The sequence below is a fragment of the Silurus aristotelis genome (genome assembly GCF_946808225.1).
Source record: "Silurus aristotelis genome assembly, chromosome: 22".
NCBI classification, from domain to species: Eukaryota; Metazoa; Chordata; class Actinopteri; order Siluriformes; family Siluridae; genus Silurus; species Silurus aristotelis.
The window spans coordinates 17,865,144-17,885,528 of record NC_139595.1 but is presented as its reverse complement, the minus strand read 5'-3'; the positions used below and the strand labels follow the sequence as shown (position 1 = coordinate 17,885,528).

The 20,385-nt window shown below is 40.1% G+C and overlaps 4 protein-coding genes and 1 long non-coding RNA gene across 8 annotated transcripts in view; 3 read left to right on the top strand and 2 right to left on the bottom strand.

Moving 5' to 3' along the window:
- The window catches only part of nebl (nebulette), a 7,597-nt gene extending 4,015 nt beyond the window's left edge, over positions 1 to 3,582 (top strand). For all 3 annotated transcript variants that reach the window (XM_083526081.1, XM_083526080.1, XM_083526082.1), the window contains 5 exons: positions 49 to 133; positions 897 to 1,004; positions 1,138 to 1,321; positions 1,952 to 2,070; positions 2,825 to 3,582. In XM_083526081.1, coding sequence (XP_083382207.1) covers positions 49 to 133; positions 897 to 1,004; positions 1,138 to 1,321; positions 1,952 to 2,070; positions 2,825 to 3,001 — 673 coding nt within the window. In that variant the 3' untranslated portion in view covers positions 3,002 to 3,582. The remainder of the gene's footprint in view (positions 1 to 48; positions 134 to 896; positions 1,005 to 1,137; positions 1,322 to 1,951; positions 2,071 to 2,824) is intronic.
- Positions 1 to 20,385, top strand: part of bmi1b (bmi1 polycomb ring finger oncogene 1b) — a 439,238-nt gene that overhangs the window by 35,072 nt on the left and 383,781 nt on the right. The gene's annotated exons all lie outside the window — the stretch shown is intronic.
- The window catches only part of LOC310717812, a 433,295-nt gene that overhangs the window by 104,066 nt on the left and 308,844 nt on the right, over positions 1 to 20,385 (top strand). The gene's annotated exons all lie outside the window — the stretch shown is intronic.
- On the bottom strand, positions 4,316 to 12,274 carry riok1 (RIO kinase 1 (yeast)). Its single transcript, XM_083525796.1, has 17 exons — positions 12,067 to 12,274; positions 10,904 to 11,123; positions 10,514 to 10,601; positions 10,334 to 10,403; positions 10,192 to 10,234; positions 9,554 to 9,646; positions 9,031 to 9,143; positions 8,728 to 8,808; positions 7,777 to 7,863; positions 7,553 to 7,690; positions 7,356 to 7,459; positions 6,585 to 6,691; positions 6,355 to 6,420; positions 5,928 to 6,032; positions 5,330 to 5,383; positions 4,632 to 4,775; positions 4,316 to 4,534 (listed from the first exon to the last, which is right to left on the bottom strand). Exons 1-17 carry the CDS (start codon positions 12,114 to 12,116, stop codon positions 4,424 to 4,426), a joined length of 1,674 nt encoding a protein of 557 aa, XP_083381922.1. The 5' UTR covers positions 12,117 to 12,274; the 3' UTR covers positions 4,316 to 4,423.
- Positions 13,248 to 20,385, bottom strand: part of rreb1b (ras responsive element binding protein 1b) — a 42,382-nt gene continuing 35,244 nt past the window's right edge. For both annotated transcript variants that reach the window (XM_083525473.1, XM_083525474.1), the window contains exons 9-12: positions 17,725 to 20,278; positions 17,452 to 17,616; positions 16,195 to 16,929; positions 13,248 to 16,087 (exon numbers count right to left, since the gene is read on the bottom strand). In XM_083525473.1, the coding sequence (XP_083381599.1) occupies positions 15,666 to 16,087; positions 16,195 to 16,929; positions 17,452 to 17,616; positions 17,725 to 20,278 (3,876 nt within the window). In that variant the 3' untranslated portion in view covers positions 13,248 to 15,665. The remainder of the gene's footprint in view (positions 16,088 to 16,194; positions 16,930 to 17,451; positions 17,617 to 17,724; positions 20,279 to 20,385) is intronic.

Genomic DNA, 20,385 nt, shown 5'->3' with positions numbered 1-20,385 from the left:
TCTTTTCACTTGCTATGTTTAAAGATCTTTCTCCATCTCTCCCTGAAGGCACTACCCAAAGCAAACGTTTACGATCGTCGCAGACACACCAGAGAACCTGCGACTGAGGCAGCAGAGCGAGCTGCAGAGCCAGGTTCTCACTCCTTCTTTTGGTTACATCCATGATCACATGTGCTAGACGTGGCTTAAAAGCCAGCAGAATGACAGAGTAGAAGGGAAGCATTGCTCTGTTTGGCCTGGGTGTGGTGCTCTCAGGTCAGCATGGAGGAAAGCAGGGCAGCTGTCAGCTCAGTGGTGGGTTCACACTTCCCCCATGAGTAGCCACCTGGCAACCAGGAACTCGCTGCCAGGTGCCTGCTGTCCTGGCTCTTGGACTTGTGCTTAACATTCAAAAGAACGTGATTGTAAATGGTTCAAAAACCAAAACATTAAATGAGAGAGAAAGTCAGGTTGAATGCATAAATTAAGAGAAATAAAAAAGGCTCAAAATAAGTTTCAGTGTGTTTACATTGGACTGATTAGCTGCAGTGGCTGAGCTGCATTATTACCAGCCAGTAGCTGATTTGTTTTGTTGTTCATGGAGCTGTACCAAGACTGTGCTTGGTCATTTATGGCGGATTGACATGAGATGAGACTCTTCACGAGGCACAGTGAAGACACTTTTACACACACACACACACACACACACACACACACACACACACACACACACACACACACACACACACACACACGTTTTCGCGTTTTAAGGAAGTCTTTCTTAAAATGTACAGTATACAAAAAATTTATAGATTGCAATTAATACATTTATCCTAATACTTTTTCTTCATTGGCAACCAGATTTACGCTTTCCTTGGCTTATCTTTATTGCTTAATGGTCTTCTTTTGATCTCCAGGTGAAGTACAGGAAGGATTTTGAAGAGAGTAAGGGCCGTGGCCTCCGATTTCTTGTAGACACACCAGAAGTGCAAAGACTGAAGAAAGCCCAGGATCAGATTAGTAATGTAAGAGCAGAGTGTGAAGTTTATACAGTTTTCCAACACATCAACGTGTAGACAAAGAACAAAGAAAAGGCAATCATTTGTTTACCGTCACATTGTCTTTTAAGGAACACTTCCATTCTCTTTATTACTTAAGGCTAAATATCATCAGGATTTGGACATGCCAGGCTTGCACGGTGTCACTCCGGGCATTAGAGGAACGTATCTAGTGCGGGCACAGACGAGACCCGACCATCAGATGATGCAGGGAAGCTGCACCACACACAGAGGTGTGAATCAGTACTCCATGGAGATGGATCGGAGGCCAGGTGTGATTGTGGGTGAGTCGAAAAATCAGTTTTAAGATGAAGTCTTAAAAGCGTTTATATCCCTAAAGAAAATGGACACAAAGATAATCACAATAAATAATGTTTAATCCAAACAAGTTTGAATGCAATTTCGGATGTTACAGTTTTAAATCTGCAGAATTTTTCATCCAGACTGTCCATTTACACATACTGTATATGTCTAAATTAAAATATGTGACATTAAATGCTGCATAAATACAATAAGTCTTGAAATAATCAAATCATTATTATACAGTCCAAAAATCGGAACATAAGATTCAATGCAACAATAATAAATCTTACATTTGAAACATTTGAGATATAAAATGACGATAGAAGAAAAACAAAAAATGAAATGAGCCGTACTCATAAATCCTGTAAAAATGACAAACTGAGGATTGACCGAGAGAAAAGCAATACATAAATAAGACCTTTTTTTCTTTTTTTTCTTCTTTCACTCCTGACATGTCCTTCTAGACATTGACATGTAAAATTATGTTGTTCTTAAATTCTCTGGCCGTCATAAGTCAAACTGAAATGCATTACTCTTCCGAAGGACTTCATCAGCTCTTTTTCAGCAAGACATAAATCCCATGCTGATTTATTTCACTGTGTCACCTTCAGCCCCTGTCCTTCCTGGAGCTTATTACCCAAGCGGGTATAATCAGGGACACAGCTACATGCACCAGACCAGCATGCACTCACTCAGGTCCATGCAGCTGCAGTCGCATCCAACAACCATGGTGAGGCGCTGTTTTACCTGTTTACATTTTCCACAATTATATTTTCGTACTATTTTTCGTGCAAAATCAAAAAACAACATTGTTTAATTATTTTTCTTCTTCTTTTTTTCTGTCCCTGATTTGTGAGTGGGATCAATTTGGCATCAATACCTCCAACATTTCAATCAGTGTTACCCATCTGCATACCTTTCCTTCCCAAAACCTTTTTTTTTTCCCTGATTCTTCCCTTGAACTTTTTCTGTATTTGCTATCCTGTTTGATTTTATTGTACTGCTTCATTCACAATATTTTAGTCTCAAGGCTTATGTTTGGTTTAATCATTCTGTAGTGTGATTAACACATTAACAGCTAATTAACACATCTAAATACAAAGTATGTGTGTACACACACATACACTGAAAAGCCAATTATATTGTTAGTGATGGAATGTTTTTTTTTTTATTATTATTTGGTTACAAAAAAAATCTGATCAAACCATAATGACCCTGAATTGCTGCTATGCTACACAGTAGTCACACAACAGCCTAATTTTTTGTGTTCTGTGTATCTGTTGTTTTATTGTCTATCATTTCACACACCATGGCCTTGGAGAAACGACATTATGTCAAGCAACTCGCTACAACTTAGATTTGAATTTCAGGAGTAATCTACATCATAATCTGATGTTGCACTTGCAAATGAAATATTAGAATCAGAATTTCATGCCAATGTCATGCCATTAATGTTTCCTCCTTTCTGCTGCACTGCATATCAGAGTGTGTACAGGGCTTTGTATGACTACATGGCCCAAGACTGTGATGAGGTCTCGTTCCGTGATGGTGATCTGATCCACAACGTGCACCCCATAGATGAGGGTTGGATGTTTGGGACGGTGCAGAGGACAGGCCGCTCTGGGATGCTTCCTGCTAACTACGTGGAGGGCATCCGCTAACCTGCTCAAGCTCAAGGCTTTGATTCTTAACACCGTTCAATGCAGAATTTGTCAGGACCAAGTGCATGTAAATAGACAGAATTTGGACTCTAATTTAGTAGTACAGTTCATTCTGAAAGTCTTTCAAAGTAAGGCTTCATTTTCTTCCACTGCGGAGTGCATGCTACAATTTTGTATAATAATTTAAGTATTAAAGCAGTAAAGTCGCATACAGCTTACATTTAAATACTTTTTGAAAAAATTGATATTGATAAATATTCAGTCTGCACCAGTAATACTAGAGAATTTTTAGAAAATGTAAAAAAAATTAATTGTGCACACAAAATTTCTAACAATTCACCAAACTTTTCATGGCTGCATCTTTAAAGTCCATATACAGGCTTAAGGAAGCACATACAGCATATATGCATACAGATCATTATTTCTTTTGAATGTTTTTATGTTTGAAATTTTTGTCCATAATGATGCAATACACACATTTAGTCATTGTAGCATGTCGTCTATTTGTAGCCTCTGGAATGTATGTATATACACAGAATTTGTAAATGTTATTGGTATTAAAATGTTCATACCAGATAAAATAAGTTCCTAATTGATATGCTGGTGTAAAAAAAAAAGATTTACAGTTTCAAACATGGCGGTAAATTTATTTTATTTAAAATAAAATACACACACATTACAGGTTGTATCTTTGTGAGGACCTTCTAGTCACATGTTTATAGCACAACCTTATCCACAGTCACTAAAAGCCAATCTTTTCACTCTTTCATATAAAATTATTATTAAAATGTTTTTGATCCTTTTATGAGGCGATTAAGAGAAAGTTGACATTTGAAAATGCGTCAGAATTTTAAGTGGTATAAACAAAAGTATTGGGACACCTGACCTTTTCAGCCATATGTGGTTCTTCCCCAAACTATTAGCACATAATTGCAGGCACAATTTAAACTGAATGTCTTTGGATGCTGCAAAATGAAATTTTTCCTTCACCTGAACTTGCGAGACTCAAACCTGTTCCATAACAATGCTCTTGTGCATAAAGCGAGCTCCATGGAAAATCTGCTTTGCTTGAAGTGGAAGATCTCCTCTATAGAGGTCCAACCCTATTGAACACCTTTAGGTAAATTGGAATGGACCACAATCTGAACATAAACATGAATATTCAGGCGAATTGAAATGTTGTTGAAGAGAATATTACCATTTCCCCCCTCGAGCGTTTTCATGCTGGAGTTCTCCATCTAACAGTAAGTATGATATGAACATCATGATGAATATTAAGGTTGTAAGAAAAAAAATTGAGAACAAACTCAAAGAAAAAGTGCAAATCTGTAGTTTTAATTTACTGATGCAGCAGATGAGGTTATATTGGGGTTAATGATACACAGAAGTGATGGTCATTAAAATAAACACGACGATTCCTTTTCATCTTCCTTTCTTCATCTTGGCCACTTTCTCCTTGCGCTTCTTAACATGTTTTGGTACTTTATTTTTTCGTTTCTCCCTCTGAGCTTCTTTAACCAACTTTTTTTTTTCCTGAGGAGAAAAAAAAAAAAAAAAAACACGTATAAAACCATTTTACGGTCCTGAAACAGTACTGCAAATTTAAATAAATATAAAAATAAGAAAATACTTTTTTGTCCAGCGCTTGCGCCGGGTCCTGGTCGCCATTTTCCTGCTCGTCCTCTTCTGCAGATTCGTTTTCATCCTTATCGTCATCGTCTTCATCATCGCTGGAGCTGCCTTCTTCATCACAGCCCTCGAGTAACGAAGGAACCTGAATTACAGACGGGAGGTTACAACGTCAAAATTTGCACCTTGGGAAACGTGTGTCAGGGTCAATTGTCCTGAAGTTTACGACGACCTGAAGACCTCTTTTTAAACGCAAGAAGACCAAATGGCAGCTAGGGGGTGCTGTTTACTCACTCACCGATAAAGATTACATTTTAAAAAATGTTCATTGTTTTAACTTTGCTGCATAAATGACATTCATACGCCAAATATTTTACATTGGTCATTTCAATAAGGCAAGATAAATATTAGAATATGAACGATATGACAAATTTGAAATAAACAATTATATTTTCAAACATGTTTTTTGTATTTTATTATAATTTCACATTTTTTAATATATCGCTTTTAAGAACCATTTTCTCTTGACCGCCTCGAGTCTGGGATTCTATCATTCGAACATGTGTCCGTGCTCTAAACTCTAAACAATCGATTGTTTCCTTTATATTCCACACATGAATGAAGGGTTCGTCAGAAGGAAAAACTATTTTGTGTATCGTTTTCCCACATACTTATTTAGTGCGAGAAAAAGCTTCTTACCGTTTGCACACCTGAAAGATCCTTTTTCAGACCTGTTACTGTCTGGTACAGAACCTAAATTCATACAAACAGAAAGTGTGTTAGAAGACACAACATACAGAACACTATATGGACAAAAGTATTAGGACACCTGACTTTTCCAGCCATATTTGCTTCTTCCCCAAACTACTACCACAATGTTGGAGGCACACACTGATACAGGAAGTCTGTGGATGCAGCAGAATGGAATTTTCCCTTCACTTGAACTAGGAGACACAAACCTGTTCCAGCATAATGCTGGCTCCATGAAGATCTGCTAGACTTGTCAATGTTGGATTGGAAGATCTTCTGCTATGGAGCTAGAAATCCTATAGAACACCTTCTGGATGAGCTTCTCCTCACCTCACCCACATCAGTACATGATTTTACTAACATCCTTGTGCCTAAATGAACCTTCACAAGCCCACTCCAAAATCTAGTAAAACTTCTTACCAGAAGAGTGGACGTTATTAAAAGAGCATACCAGGAATAAATGTGGACTGAGACGTTCAAAAAAGCGCATCGCATGTCAGGTGTCCGCAAAATCACACAAAAAGTCATTTCCTGTTTGAGTCCTCACGTTATCGTTCTGTTTGTTGTCCTGCTCCTTCGTCATGGCGTCCACGTCTCGCTCGTAATGACTCACTTCGTTTAGCGTACGAGGAATATAGGCCTTCTTGAACACCTGAGACAGACGAGAAAAAAAATACGCCATTTAATTTTCCTAATCAAACTATTTGCAAATTCATTTGACATAAAAATGTGCTATTAAAGAAAAACGATCCACTTTGGTGTAACAGTAACTACCACCTTATGGAGGATTAGTTGTGGATGATATACAGCACAAAATGTTTTAATCCATGAGCCATTTATACAAATATTTATTTTTTTGTAAAGAATAAATCTTATAGAGACTCGTTTCAGGTTTCCGTCCACACTGTATACAACCCCCAGGCTAATCAACTGAGATGCGCATGTTTATTATTTGTGCTGAAGGATGTTATCACCTCTTCGTCTACTTTGTCTTGGTTGGATCTCTCCTCTGCGGTTCTGGCCGACGAGATCTCCATGGCCTGTAGGTTCACGCCACAAACACGCGGTTATACACATGCGCTAGAAAAGTGACTACAGCGCAGCCCTGTGGACTGCAGACGTTTTCTTGTAATTTGGTATTTTATATTTATATAAAGAATACATTTAAATAACACTGATACAACAAAGTATAATAAGGACACACCTTCTCTAGGTACTGGTTGATGTTTTCGCTGGTGATAGACGGGTCTGTGACAAACTCAAACAGCTCTCGAACCGTCATCACAGCTACACTGTGTTTTTGGAAAAAGTCTAAAGAAAGAGATTAAAAGAATTTTGTGAATGAGTGAAGGAGGTGTGGCTTATGTGCCTGTAAGTCTCAGTGATGGAGGTGTGGCTTATGTGCCTGCAAGTCTCAGTGAAGGAGGCATAAGTTGTGTGCCTGTATCAGTAAATGAGGTGTGGCTTATGTGCCTGTGCAAGTCCCAGTGAAGGAGGTGTGGCTTATGTGCCTGCAAGTCTCAGTGAAGGAGGTGTGGCTTATGTGCCTGCAAGTCTCAGTGAAGGAGGTGTGGCTTATGTGCCTGCAAGTCTCAGTGAAGGAGGTGTGGCTTATGTGCCTGCAAGTCTCAGTGAAGGAGGTGTGGCTTATGTGCCTGCAAGTCTCAGTAAAGGAGGTGTGGCTTATGTGCCTGTAAATTTCAGTGAAGGAGGTGTGGCTTATGTGCCTGCAAGTCTCAGTAAAGGAGGTGTGGCTTATGTGCCTGTAAGTCTCAGTGAAGGTGTGGCTTATATGCCTGTAAGTCTCCATGAAGGAGGTGTGGCTTATGTGCCTGCAAGTCTCAGTGGAGGTGTGTCTTATGTGCCTGTAAGTCTCAGTTAAGGAGGTGTGGCTTATGTGCCTGCAAGTCTCAGTGAAGGAGGCGTGGCCTTTATGTGGATATGTTCAATGAGGATATATTGTCATCACACCCACCATTAACATTGCTGCAGTCTTTGCGAAGAAACTCCAGGGCATGAGGATGATCGTGCTCCACTGACTGCGATACGTCTATAATATAGGCATCTCCATCATGGTACCTACGATCCAGAGCGGAAAGATTTTAAGCAGGGAAGAGACACGCCCCAGAATTACTCAAGATGAAAAAGAAGCTGGAAGACTTCACGACTAACAGCATGTTAAACTCGCTGAGATCCGCGTGCACGAGCCGAGCCTCCTGGTACATCACCCTTATGTTGTGGATGACCTGCAAGTACAGCTCACGTGCTTTGGATTCGGACAGCGCTGCGTTCTTCAGTAACGGTGCAGGCCTGCAAGAAAACGAACAGTACACTGTGTTTGATGTTTTTTCTTTTCTTAATGCAGACGAGGCTTAAGCATGGAACTGGTTACTTACATGTCATCTTTTCCAATGAAGCCCATGACCAAGACATGGCCCCGAAGCATGATGGGCTCTGGACTGGGAATCCCTGCTGTCTGCAACCTTAAAACAAGAAGACACTTGTTTGAATTACGCATTATTCACCTCCATCTAATAAACTGATCATGTGACTGCTTCTGACTCAACACTGATAACTGCTGTACACTTTTCTGACCAGGACATTCAGAACGAAGAATCAAATCTGATTGGTTGTTTTAAATTTCCCCCTCAAACTACACAGTTACTGGACTGAATTTAATTTAACGATTGCCATTATGTGCTTCTTGCCATGTCTGTCAAATTTCCTCTTCTGTGAAAATAAGGGGGTTCTTATTCGGGCTTAATTTACATCAAAATACTAACTTTCTTTTCGGCTTCTCCCGTTAGGGGTCGCCACAGCGGATCCTCCGCACGTTTGATTTGGCACATGTTTTACGCTGGATGCCCTTCGTAACGCAACCCTCCCCAATTTATCCGGGCTTGGGACCGGCACTAAGAATGGCTGGGGATGGTTCCCTGACCGGGAATCGAACCCGGGTCGCAGCGGTGGGAGCGCTGCATCTTAACCACTAGACCACCAGGGGACCTCTTAATTTACATCAAAATAAATATGTATATATTAACTATGTTAATAATTATTAAGGGAAAAATACATTCTAACTTAAACAAAAAGCAACACGCCAAATAAATATACCAGTTACATCCAAAAGAAATAATAATAATTTAAAAAAGACACTTCAAATGAACAGCACGTACATGGTGATTCGCCTCTAGAGGCCGCTCTTGTACTGTATAACGCAACCTGGAAAAACTATCCGTAAGGATTTTTGCTGATAGTTCCAGCAATCAACTGTGCTGATTGATCAGCAAAACAGGCGAATCGGTCGACCTTTAATATCCTAAACAAAATAACTGATTAAAACCAACCTTATCAGGTTCCTCATCTCCTTCTCGGCCCACGTCCGTACCATCTTCCTCGGGTTGCCTTTACAGTAGCCGTGCCGAAACCTGAAAAGCAACCAGTCAGCAAATCAGCAGGTGTGAGAACACGGAAAAATGCCACCAACAAACCCAGTCTTTCTTATGACTGATTTTTATTACATATGACCTCGAAAAATTCCTTATTTGCCCTAACATTTAGGCAGTCACTTCTGAAATATCAGACTAATAACATTCACTGGTGAAGGCATTAAAAAAAGAAGACACACAGACGAGGTCACTGTGTCTCACCTGAACTCTCCGCTGACGTATTTATCTCTGTCCTTAAACAGCAGGATGGAGGTTTTGTATATCTTAATAGCACGGCTTTCTCCTTTAGCTGTGGTTGCGTGGTACACGTTGGCCTGAAGAAAAATTTATTTGAAGATCATTAGCTCTGTGTACAGTTCACTTACTTTAACAGGATTATTCAATTTAATTTAGCTTTATTTGTATAACAGTTTTTTACAAAGGACATTGTCCTAAAGCAGCTTTACAGACATAAATAGGTTATTAAACATGAATTTGTATGCTTGTGCCTAAAAGTTTATCCCTAATGCTCTAATAAGTGAGCCAGTGGTGACTGTGGCACGGAAAATCGCCTGGTATGAGGAAAAAACCTCGAGAGAAACCACACTCAAAAAAGAACCCTCCCTCATCAGGGTGGCACTGAATGTCCATTCATTACAGGTCCATCATTGCTGAAGTGAACCGTCAGGTTTTTTACTTATTGTTCAGACAGATCTCTAATGACTGAGAAAGAAGAACCTCGGACCTCTTTTCCTGTACTGATGCAGCCGTTAATTCCTGAAATGACGCCTCTGCTGAGCATTTTAAAGAGAATCATTCGAGTCCTGGGGTCCAAAACCTGAAAACGTGGATATGTAAAATATCATTAGTAAAATGTCCCATTAGGCACGGAACAACACACATGCTGTTATAAGAAAGTAATAGATGAAGTCTGTGTGACGGTGATGATCTTTAAGTCGATAATCATCTTCCGAAGCGTTTTATTCCTCTTCTACTACAGCATGAGAATTCTAAGAATTATTGTTGTCACCTAAAACTTTTTATCTACTTGAAACTTCTACCAAACAACTTTTCAATTACGTTTTAGCAGCTATAAACAACATGCTTTAAATATAATCTCCTTTCTCTTTCTCTCTCAAGGTTAATAATTCCTGTGTCAAAAAAAAAAAATCTAAATTATAGCTTTACTCCTGAGTGCTGGCACTGGAGACTCATTACAGTCTCCTTTTTTTCCTGACAAGAATCAACAACTTTACATTGTTAAAAAAAAAAACACCATTTATTATTGTATTATATATTTATTATATATATTATTATTGAGGTTCTTGCTTGTGTTCACACTACTGCAGACACACACACACACACACACACACACACACACACCTGTTCCACTGTAGCTCGATCAGCCTTGTCTTTAACTCGATACCTGCAGAAAGAACAGATGATCTAAGTGTCAGGACGTAAAATGGTTCAGTCCACAATAATGGATCATATCTGTATAGTGGAATAGAAGAACGTGACACACGTGTCTGATTCTCTCTGTCGTTGCATCGAAGTGACTTTGTTGATGACGGAATCGGCATAGTTCAGCCTCTCTGTTTAAAAGTTTAAAAGAAAACAATTCAGCAGTCACACTTTTTAAAAACATCGCATTACGCAGAGCTTCATCTTTCTGTCTCTCTCGCTCGCTCGAAGTGTCTCTTACCCAGGTTTATTTTGTGTTCAAACTTCCTCAGCACCTTGTCTGAAGGTGTCGAGAGCTTTTCTGACCTCTGTGTATTCTGTCTGTTGGCCTGAGGAAAGAAAAAATCTCCTACTGAAATCTTCACCAAATCAAAGTGTATAATATTTAATAATTCAATAAAAACATTTGTATTATTATAATCACATTAAGTGGCGTATGTGCAATATGAGTTATCATTACAAAAATGCTACCATTAAAAACAAGGGCAATAAATACAAACATGGCGTTTGCAGCTGAACTACTGGTAAAGCTGCGGTCATAGAAAATTAATCGACGCCTTCTGACCAACAGCGTCGCAGAATAAATAACAGATCGTCCACCTTCTCTTTTTCTCTCCGGATAAAAAAATACCTGCTGGTTGTTTCCCGTCCGCATCGCAGTGTAGCGTTTAGTAAGTTCTCCTCCTGACCCTTTCCAGTCCCATTCTTCATCATCGTCCTCATCTTCATCATCATAGTCATCCTCTTCCTCCTCATTGTCATCATTAAGCATTGGTGACTGCAGGGTCACGCCTCCGAGTTTGTCCTCTAGTGACGGCTGTTTCTCCGTGACGCGAGTGAACTCCAAGTCGCTGTAGAACGATTTAATCGATGTGGTTTAATATTATAAATGATACTGCAGATTTAAGAAAGTAAATCCAGATGCTGTTTTTGTAATACAGCTGTAATAACTGCATTACACAATTAAAACTATTTTAGACTGAGCACACATTTTTTGAGTTTTAAACCTTAGGAGATAAGTTCTAGCTTAATGATTTAAGGTTCTGGGTTACTCATTGAAAGGTCGGGGGTTTGAGCCACAGCACAAACAAACTGCCACTGTTGGGGCCCCTTATCAAGGCCCCTAACCCTCAATGGCTCCAGAGCCATTGTATCATGGCTGGGTTAGGGTTTGGGTGACCCCAACTTCCTAATGTGCTTGGATAGGTGAAGACACTATTTTAGAGTGCTGATTCTATCTATCTATCTATCTATCTATCTATCTATCTATCTATCTATCTATCTATCTATCTATCTATCTATCTATCTATCTATCTATCTATCTATCTATCTATCTATCTATCTATCTATCTATCTATCTATCTATCTATTCAACCATCACAGCTTGAGATTTGACCAAATATTCCACTTGTATTTATTGTTATGGTATTAAATATTAGTGTATTTTACTAGTCACGTGAATAATAAACGTGTAACGTGAGTGTGGAATAAACCCCTGACAAATAAACCTGTAACAATGATGTGTCCCTGGCAACAAAACCCCCTGGTACAACTCCAAATACATTACAACAGATGACGTCACATTCACATGATTACGTATTCACATTTCAGCTCCACTTTATTTTCTCATGTTCCTCCTGGTTTTATGCTGAATCCCGGAGAATTTGGATATTTCGACTTTAAAACACTTCTACAGTTCATTAGGAAATAAACCCAACGCCATTTTGGTTCATTTTCCCCCAGGAACAGGGGCTTTAGTGAGCAGTAAACTCCCAATCCGGCGCGTTTACTTACCTGCCCGCTTCTTCAGCGTCGTCAAACTGTCCAGGAACAATCTGCGACATCACCCAGCATCTACTTCACCTCACAAACAAAACGAAAAACCTTCTAAATACAACGATCACAGATGAGGACAGCAAAACACCCAAACCACGCCGGATTCCAGAGCCACTCAGGCGCACTTCCGCCAACGTGACTACGGAAACCGAGGAGGCTCATCTCCGTGCTCAACACATGACCAAAAACGCAAAAACGAAATTGATGATTTTTTGGGTTGGTTCCAAGATTTTATTTTGGATTTTGGTGTCTCAGATTTTGGAATATTGTAATATTCGTGTGATTTACGCGAATACTCGGCAAGATGGACATTTTTGACAATATTTTGTGTGCAGGATATTTGCTTATTAAGATGCAGATGTAGGGGACAGAAGTATACAGGGGTACGGAGACTGATGATCCGCTGTGGCGACCCCTAATGGCCGGAAAGCAAAATTAGATTTTGTGCACACACAATCTTATTTTTATTTCGAATTTTCAAGTTGAAAACTCAGAATAAAAAAACAACACAAATTTACGCGAAGAAAATAAAAATAAAATTGTGTGTGCACAAAATCTAATTTCGCTTTACGGCCATTAGGGGTCGCCACATCGGACCCTCCTGTCCCCTACATCTGCATTGAAAACTCAGAATAACAAAACAACACACATTTGCATGAAGAAAATACAAATCCTTAAGTTTTAACCTCGGAAATTGACGATCTGGTGATTCTGAGCCAAAATAACATATTTCCTTGTTGCTAAATCCAAGGGAAAATGCAAGTGATTTGTGTTAATGTGGTTTTCCTCCTTGATAGAAATCAAAAGAAGTTTTAAATAAATTTCCCTCAAAGATTTCACATCTTTTTAATTATGTTTTTAATATAATATAATTTTAATATTCCAAGTGTTTAAACTTTACACACAAAACTTTTATACTAACTTTTATACTTATACTTTAAACGGCGTTTATTTTTCGTAAACATTTTTTTCTTGAAATCTTTTTTCCCCGGAAATTTCTAGTTTTAAAGTCGGAAATTCCCTGCTCCTCCCCTTCTAGGTTTTTTGTATCCCAAAGGGGCCCTAATACGGCGTGGCAGGGGTCAAATCTCTTTTGAAAAATTGTAAAAGCCATAAAAAAGAAATAAAAAGAGAAACAGTTTAATTTCTCACTCTTTCTTAGTGTATATTTATTGCTTGAATGATTTCAAATAAGGTTGTTTACAGAAACAAAACAAATCAACATACGAACCTTTCTAAAACTGAATATGAGACAAACTTGTGCAATCCCTTTAAACAAATGGATTTGTTTTTTGTTTAGTTTTTTTTTCTTTACAGTGATCAACACAAATCGGTGAAACATGCAGAATTGCGGAATACGAGGATGAAGATGATGAACATCGAGGTGAATTCACATTCATATACAACTGTAACTGTAGTGATTGCTCTAGCTTGCTGCGGAAATTAGATTTTCTTTTTAATTTCCCACAAAACAGATGATTTAATATGCATAATTTGAAAAAAAAAATAAAAAAAAAATAAAAATAAAAAGCCCCTGAGAAAGAGAAGAATTAGTAACCACCCATTTTAATTAGGCATGCAAAAATCACTATTCTACTGCTAATTCAAGCTCGGGCTTCATTATTCTACATTTAGTTAATGCACATTGTGTAATGATGGGGGCTGATTTAACTGAATTAATGCAAACAAAAAAACAAAACAAACAAAAAAGCATTTATAAAACAATCTATGGCAAATAGCTCAAGGCGTCAATCATAACCATAAAATAAAGATAATATAAAGAACTTCAAGATTGTTCAGCGCTACAGTCATTGTTTTTCCGATCCTCCTCGGCGTTCATCCAGGAGTCCAGCGTTAGCTCCGGGCACTCGAATCAATAAATACATAAAATATTCAGTGTGTTCTCATTCACTTTGACAGACCTGCGCATACATACTACACACTATGAGCAGGAGCACACATTTCTCAAACACACCATAGTAGAAAAATGATTTGTTTTGTCGCAAATTCACCCACCCTTTTTCGCCGAGTTCGAGCTGGTGAGTACTTTTTTTTTTCCCCCGTAAGGAAATGAACAGTTTGGCCTTTGTAGGGTTAAACTTTAAAGATAGAAAGAAACTGAACGTTGTTCGTTTAGAAGGCATGTGTCGATATTATTATTATAAAAATGAAATAGCCCTTTATCAAAAGAGGCACATTTGCTGCACCAGTACGCCACCTACTGTTTTTGAGGCAACATTAGAAAAAAGTATTTAAGTGCCCATATAGCGATATTGCGATATGTTGCGTAACTGGATATCAGCACACGTCTGTTGCATAGTTTTTCGGCTCTAAAACGCAGCATTTCGTTGTTGATCATCTGATGCTTAAAGATAGACTTCATTCAGCTAATTAGAGGTTTGTGAGGTTAGATTCGCTAACTGCAGAGGTACTAAAGAGGCAAACGTAGAAGGCAGTGTGAACAGCACAGTTGTATAAGTCGAGGCAAACAGCAGGGCGATTTCAAGTATAAAACCCACAGCACAAACATCACTGCGCTAAAACATACACTATACTCTGATTCACATTGGGATTGAATGCAATGTGTACTGCAAAGCACACGTCCGTGCGATGCGTCGTTGTATAAAACCTAGGCTTGATTTCAACTATGCTCTAGTCGAAAACAGAAAAACGGACCGAAAATATCCACCGGGTCGATCAAGTGCCTCAACCATGAAGTAAGTGGATCGTATGGATCCGTATTTTATTTGGAAAAGCTTCCAAACTCGCCAATTTATTTATTTATTTCTACCAAAAGTGTACTTAACAAAAGCTTTTGCCTAAAGACAGTGTCTGAATGTCAGGCTTTACACCCCAAACCACCAGGGGGTGCTGTCTCAACCACCAGTTACATGCTATGTTCAACACACCACAAGGCCGGAGAGCATCGTTCATCAGTGAGCTTTGATATCGAAGAAACAAAAATGTACAAAAACTGGCAAATATTGCCAAAAAAAACATTGACCAATGATCACCCTTACTGATAACCAAAAGTATACTAGGCCACTGAGTGAGCCAACAACACCTCCAAAACCTCCAGGAACCTATTCAGAACTAATTCAGAGAGAGATGCTTCCAGGCACTTGAGCAAAACCTACAGAGAAGACTAAAAACAAGTGGAATAGACTTAAGAATAATACATATAATGGTGCTAATATAAATCAACTTATCATACAAAATTCAAATTTATTCTGATATAAGGATTATAGAATTATTAAAAAAAACAAAACACACACACACACACACACACACACACACACACACACACACACACACACACACACACACACACACACACACACACACACTCATACATTTGATTAAAAATGATACTGTGCAGTGGAACCAAATCTCTGGGGGGGAAACAAAAGAATCATTAAGGCATTGAGAGAAAGTTTCCAGTTTTGCATTGTGCATGCTTTATAATGTCTACATGAAGATGCCAGACTCTACACCATCTTTTAGTGTTTGTGTAAGATCAGGAAAGTATGGCACAGGATTAAGAGAATTAATGTGTCTTAGACATCGGGTTTCTCTCCATCTCCCTGGTTGTCCTTAAGACTGAGATCTGCTGAATCTTTGGGTTCTGGGGTCTTGGTATCCAATTCATCATGTTCCTTTGTTTGGAGTTTGTTGGAAGCCTCTTCTGTGGATCCTTGTTCTTCTTTGACCCCAGTATTATCCTCCATCTCTACGGGTTCCTCTGCTCGCTTGAGGTCCTCCGTCTTGGACGTCTCGTTCTCGGCTGGAACGGTCTCGCTATCACTTCCGGAAGAACATCGTAGATCTTCCCCATCCACAACACTGTCGTCTCGTGCGCCATCAGCCTCGTCTGCTCCTCGGTCATCTGGGGTTTTCTGGTGAATACGCTGGTGCCTAACCAGGCTGTGTTTTAGAGTGAAAGTCCGGTCACATGTTTGGCACTGATAAGGTCTTTCTCCTGAATATAGCAAAAAAAAAAAGTTAACAAAAGTTAAAGTCCAATAATCGTCCCCAAAAAAAAAAAAAAAGAATCTACGTGATGTTTTCAGGCTGAAGTTTTCTTACCAGTATGTGAACGCATGTGTCTCGTCAAGTCTTGCAGGCTCCAAAAACGCTTGCCACACACATTGCAGATCTTCTTCCTCTTGTCAGGTCTCCCACCTGCTGATTCGAGCTCTGAGGATCCACCTTCTTCCTCTTCGTTTTTCTCCTCTTTCTGTTCCTCCTTCTCCTCTTCCTCAGCGCCACTTTCCGCAATGCTGCTGTTCTCCTCTCTCTCAGCCACACCTGTCTCCTGTTCAGGTTCCTTTACTGGTGAGGCGCTAGTGTCAAGAGATATCGCAGCCTGGTTCCTTCCTTTCCTTCCTCCATCTTCATTTGGTTTATCCTGTAGATGAATCTTTTGGTGCCGAATAAGGGTGGCCGCTTGCCGGAAAGTCTTTTTGCAAGTATTACATGTGTGTGGAAATTCCTCTAAAGGAGGACTCTTCGGTGCCACTGCAGGTTCGATGGCTTTGGGCTGCTCCTGCTCAGTTTCTGAGAGTTCTGTGGGTTTGCTGGTGACATTCAGATCAAGACTCTTGTTGCTCTGAGAGTCATCGTTATTCTCGTTGTTGTTCGTGTTCATTAGGAGATCCTCAACGGGTTGCGCGCTTTCTAGATCTTCCTTTAACTCTGATGATTCCATGGCTATATCTTGATCCTGCTCCGGCAAGTCCATCTCAATAGTTGGGGTTTTGTCCTCTTTCGGGGGATCAACAGGATCCATCATGAAAGCAGGTTCAGCATCGGAAACGCAATCTACAAAATAAACTAAGTGTTAGATGATCAACGGTAAAGGCTCAAGGATTAGTTGGCACTCGAGGTTGACTGATTAATCGGTGGCACCGATAGTTGAATGCTGGGACTATCAACAAAAATCCATACAGTTTTTCCGGGTTGAGTTGTCTGTCATTAAACAGTACGAGAGCAGCCTCTAGAGCCAAATCACTGACACCACGCGCTGTTTGTTTTGACAAATGAGACTGCACGGAGAGCGCTATATTATATTTATTAATTATATTTAATAATGTATTAATTATATAATTATAATAATGCATATAATTTATATATTTGTTTAGCACATTTTTATGATCAACCGTTTTTTATTTTTGTAATCCAGTATACATTTTAAAAACGCTTTTTTTTTTTTTTTTTTTTTTTTATCGCTTGATTAATTGTTTATGGGTAAGTACGATCCAACCTAGCTATCGCTCGACCTCTAATTGGTATAACATTTAAGCCAATAACATGTCTCCATTTTTTGGGATGTGGCAGCCATACCTGTACTTTCCTGTGACCCCTCATCTGTTTTGGTCTTTGGGTGTGACCCAGAGTTCTGCAGCGTGTTGCGATTGGATATGCCGTGCTTACGAAGAAGGTGGCGCTCACAGTTAGACTTGGTGGAGAAAAACGCATCACACTGAGGACAAGGGAACGGCTTTTGACCTGTGAGAAACATCATTACAAAAAAATTACTTTTCACTGCTTCGAATAGTTTATATGAGGTTAGTAAAAATATTTATTATGGCTAGTTGACACACCAAAACACGACACCTGTATGTGTTAGCATGTGCCTTTGTAAAGAACTGGTCCAAGGGAACACTCGGGGACAATATGGACATTTCATCTTCTGCACAGAGTTGGAGTAAGCATTTTTCTTTCCTTTGCTTCGTGGTCGAATCTTCTCTTTGCCTTCCTTTCCCTCCTTCTCTTCTTCACTTGCAGACTGTTTCTCCTTTTCTGGATCCATTTGCCTCAGCTGTAAATAAGAGCTAAATTTATTGGCATCAGTAGTGGCTAGCATTTTCTCCACACTTGGTAACTCTCCACTACACTCCAAGTCAAAGGCACTGATTGACGCCTGTGTAGAATCACATATCTCATCCTTGAATGGCCTCTTCTTGCCTCTCCTCTTCGATGCATTAAGGGTCGGACAACTGTAAGAAGACCCGCGATTTGCTGTGCCATTGGAACACTTTTTATCAATTAGTGTTTCCCCACCCATCACGCCATCCTTTTTCTCAGGATTTATTCCTGTTTTCAGCAGCACGGGGGCAGCAGACACAGACGAGATGATTTGGGCAATGGAGGCCAGAGGTGGCATCTCTAAAGTGTTGGAGGCAGCAACTGGTTTCGGCAGCAGTGGCTTCAGGCGTACGGGCGGCTTGGTCAAATCACTTGTGAGAGTAGAGGCGAGACTAGGCATAGATGCTGGAAGAGATGCATGAACACCTGAGACCTTCCCTACAATCTTGCTTGTAGTCATAATAGGAAGTTCTTTTTTGATCTCCTGGAGAAACAATGGAGTCATCTCAACTTGTTCTGTCTTTATTTTCTTTGCTTCCGGACTCTTCCGAATAGACAGGTCGATAGGCTCCATGGAGCAGTCGTTTGAGAGAGAGGGAGAAGCTGCCTCTGGTTTTATATCAGAATTAATAGTTTTCATTGTTTTGCTAGAGAAATCCAAAGGCTGGTCTTGAACTGCAAGTCCAGAGAAAGTAATAAGGTTCTGTGTTCCTGACTGAGGCTGAGCCAGAGAGTTGGTCTGGACAGAAGAAGGAGCTGTAACAGGAACAAGAATGTTTATATGATCTTCGATTTCCCTTTCTTGCACTTCTGTGTGTTGCTTAAGCAGGTGATGGATACAATTCCTCTTGGCCAGGAAAACTGCTCCACACTGGCGACATTCGAATGGTTTCCTTTGACAGCCATTGAGAGTTCGGAGATGAATCTGTAGAGCCCTGTAGGTCTTCAGGTCCTCTCCACAGTAGCGGCAGTATGTGTTACCGATATTAGCTGAATCTACGGGGTCCTGTGCAGTACCACCAACTAAACTGCTTGTGCTTAAGGATGGGGTGACGTACTCAATGTTTTTCTCGATTTCTTTTCGAGTGTTTTTCATGTGCTTCTTGCGCAGATGACGTTCACAGTTGGCCTTGACCGTGAAAGGGTAGTGACAGAGGCGGCAGACATAGGGACGTTCACCACTGTGTGTTCGTAAATGGCGCATCAACGTGGCATTGTCTGGGGCAGTATAGGTGCAGATACTACACTTGTAGGGAGAAGCTCCATAGTGATGGGCCCGCATATGAGCCTGGAGGCCTCCTGGCAAGGGGAACACTTGTGTACAGAAGCGGCATGGGTATTCTGTCTTGGGAAACTTTTTGCCGCCTGAGGATCTTGTGTCTTTCTCTTTCCCTTGGACCTCTTCTTGTTTAATATCCCCAGGAGTCATAATTGTTGCCCCTGTGCCATCTCCTACTAGATGTGTATTTTCCCAGTTTGTAGGTGAGGAAGATGTTGAGGAAGATGGGGTGATTGAGGACTGTTTGGATGTAACAAGTTGGGCAGCAGGGGGTGGCAAGCTGGGGCTAATGCAACCTGAAGAGGCTTGCTGGGCATTCATGACTGGTGGAGGTGGTGTGGAAGTTCCCATGCTGGATCGAGGAGTCACCAGTGGCTTTGATTTGAGAGGAGTAATTTGTTTGGGTTCTGCCTGAAGAGGACTTTTCGGAAGCAGTGGCAAAGTCAACTGAGATGGCATAGCAGCAGCCATTTTCAGTATTTGCTGGATATCAGCAAGTTCCACTGTTTGACTGACAGGACGGACAACCAAACTACCCTGAAGTGGCTGCAGTGAAAGAAGGCTCAGACCATTGCCCTTGTTCAAACCTTGAAGAGAGACAGGATCAAGAAGACAGAGGCCAAGACTACTGTTGGCCTCTTGAGGTAGATTTGTTGCAGAGGGCTCAACTCGAATAAAATGAATTCGGTCTAGAATTTCTTGCTGTTTCTTCTCCTCGGACTGCTCAGGCTTAGCAAAAGAAGAATGCCGAAGACCAAGGCACTCCATAAAATCTTTCTTCCCATTTAAAGTTACGCTGGACTCATGAGGTGGTGATTCGGCTATCTCTTTGGAATCCACGGGGTCTTTGGCTGTATTTGAAATAGTGTCCTTTTCCTGTTTCTGGGGTTTGACTTTATTGTCCTTATGAGATTTTACGTGGAGATCTAGAGACACTTGAAGAGGAAAGGCCTTGTTGCATACGTCACAAATAAACCTATGGAATTTGCTTGTGCAGCGTCGCAAATTTGTCTCGCACCAGACCTGCAGAAGAGAAAATATTATTTCAAGAGCCAAGATCAAACAGGACAAGAGAAAAAAATGAAATCTTTCTAGTTTCCAGTTAAAGTTTTTTTTTTTTCCCCATACAA

Excerpts from the sequence above, each read along its gene's own strand:
- riok1 (XM_083525796.1), bottom strand. The coding sequence starts at position 12,116 with ATGTCGCAGATTGTTCCTGGACAGTTTGACGACGCTGAAGAAGCGGGC. Across the intron at positions 10,602-10,903 it reads GGACGGGAAACAACCAGCAG|GCCAACAGACAGAATACACA; the intron begins GTATTTTTTTAT and ends TTCTTTCCTCAG. Across the intron at positions 7,460-7,552 it reads CTCAGCGAGTTTAACATGCT|GTACCATGATGGAGATGCCT; the intron begins GTTAGTCGTGAA and ends TCTGGATCGTAG.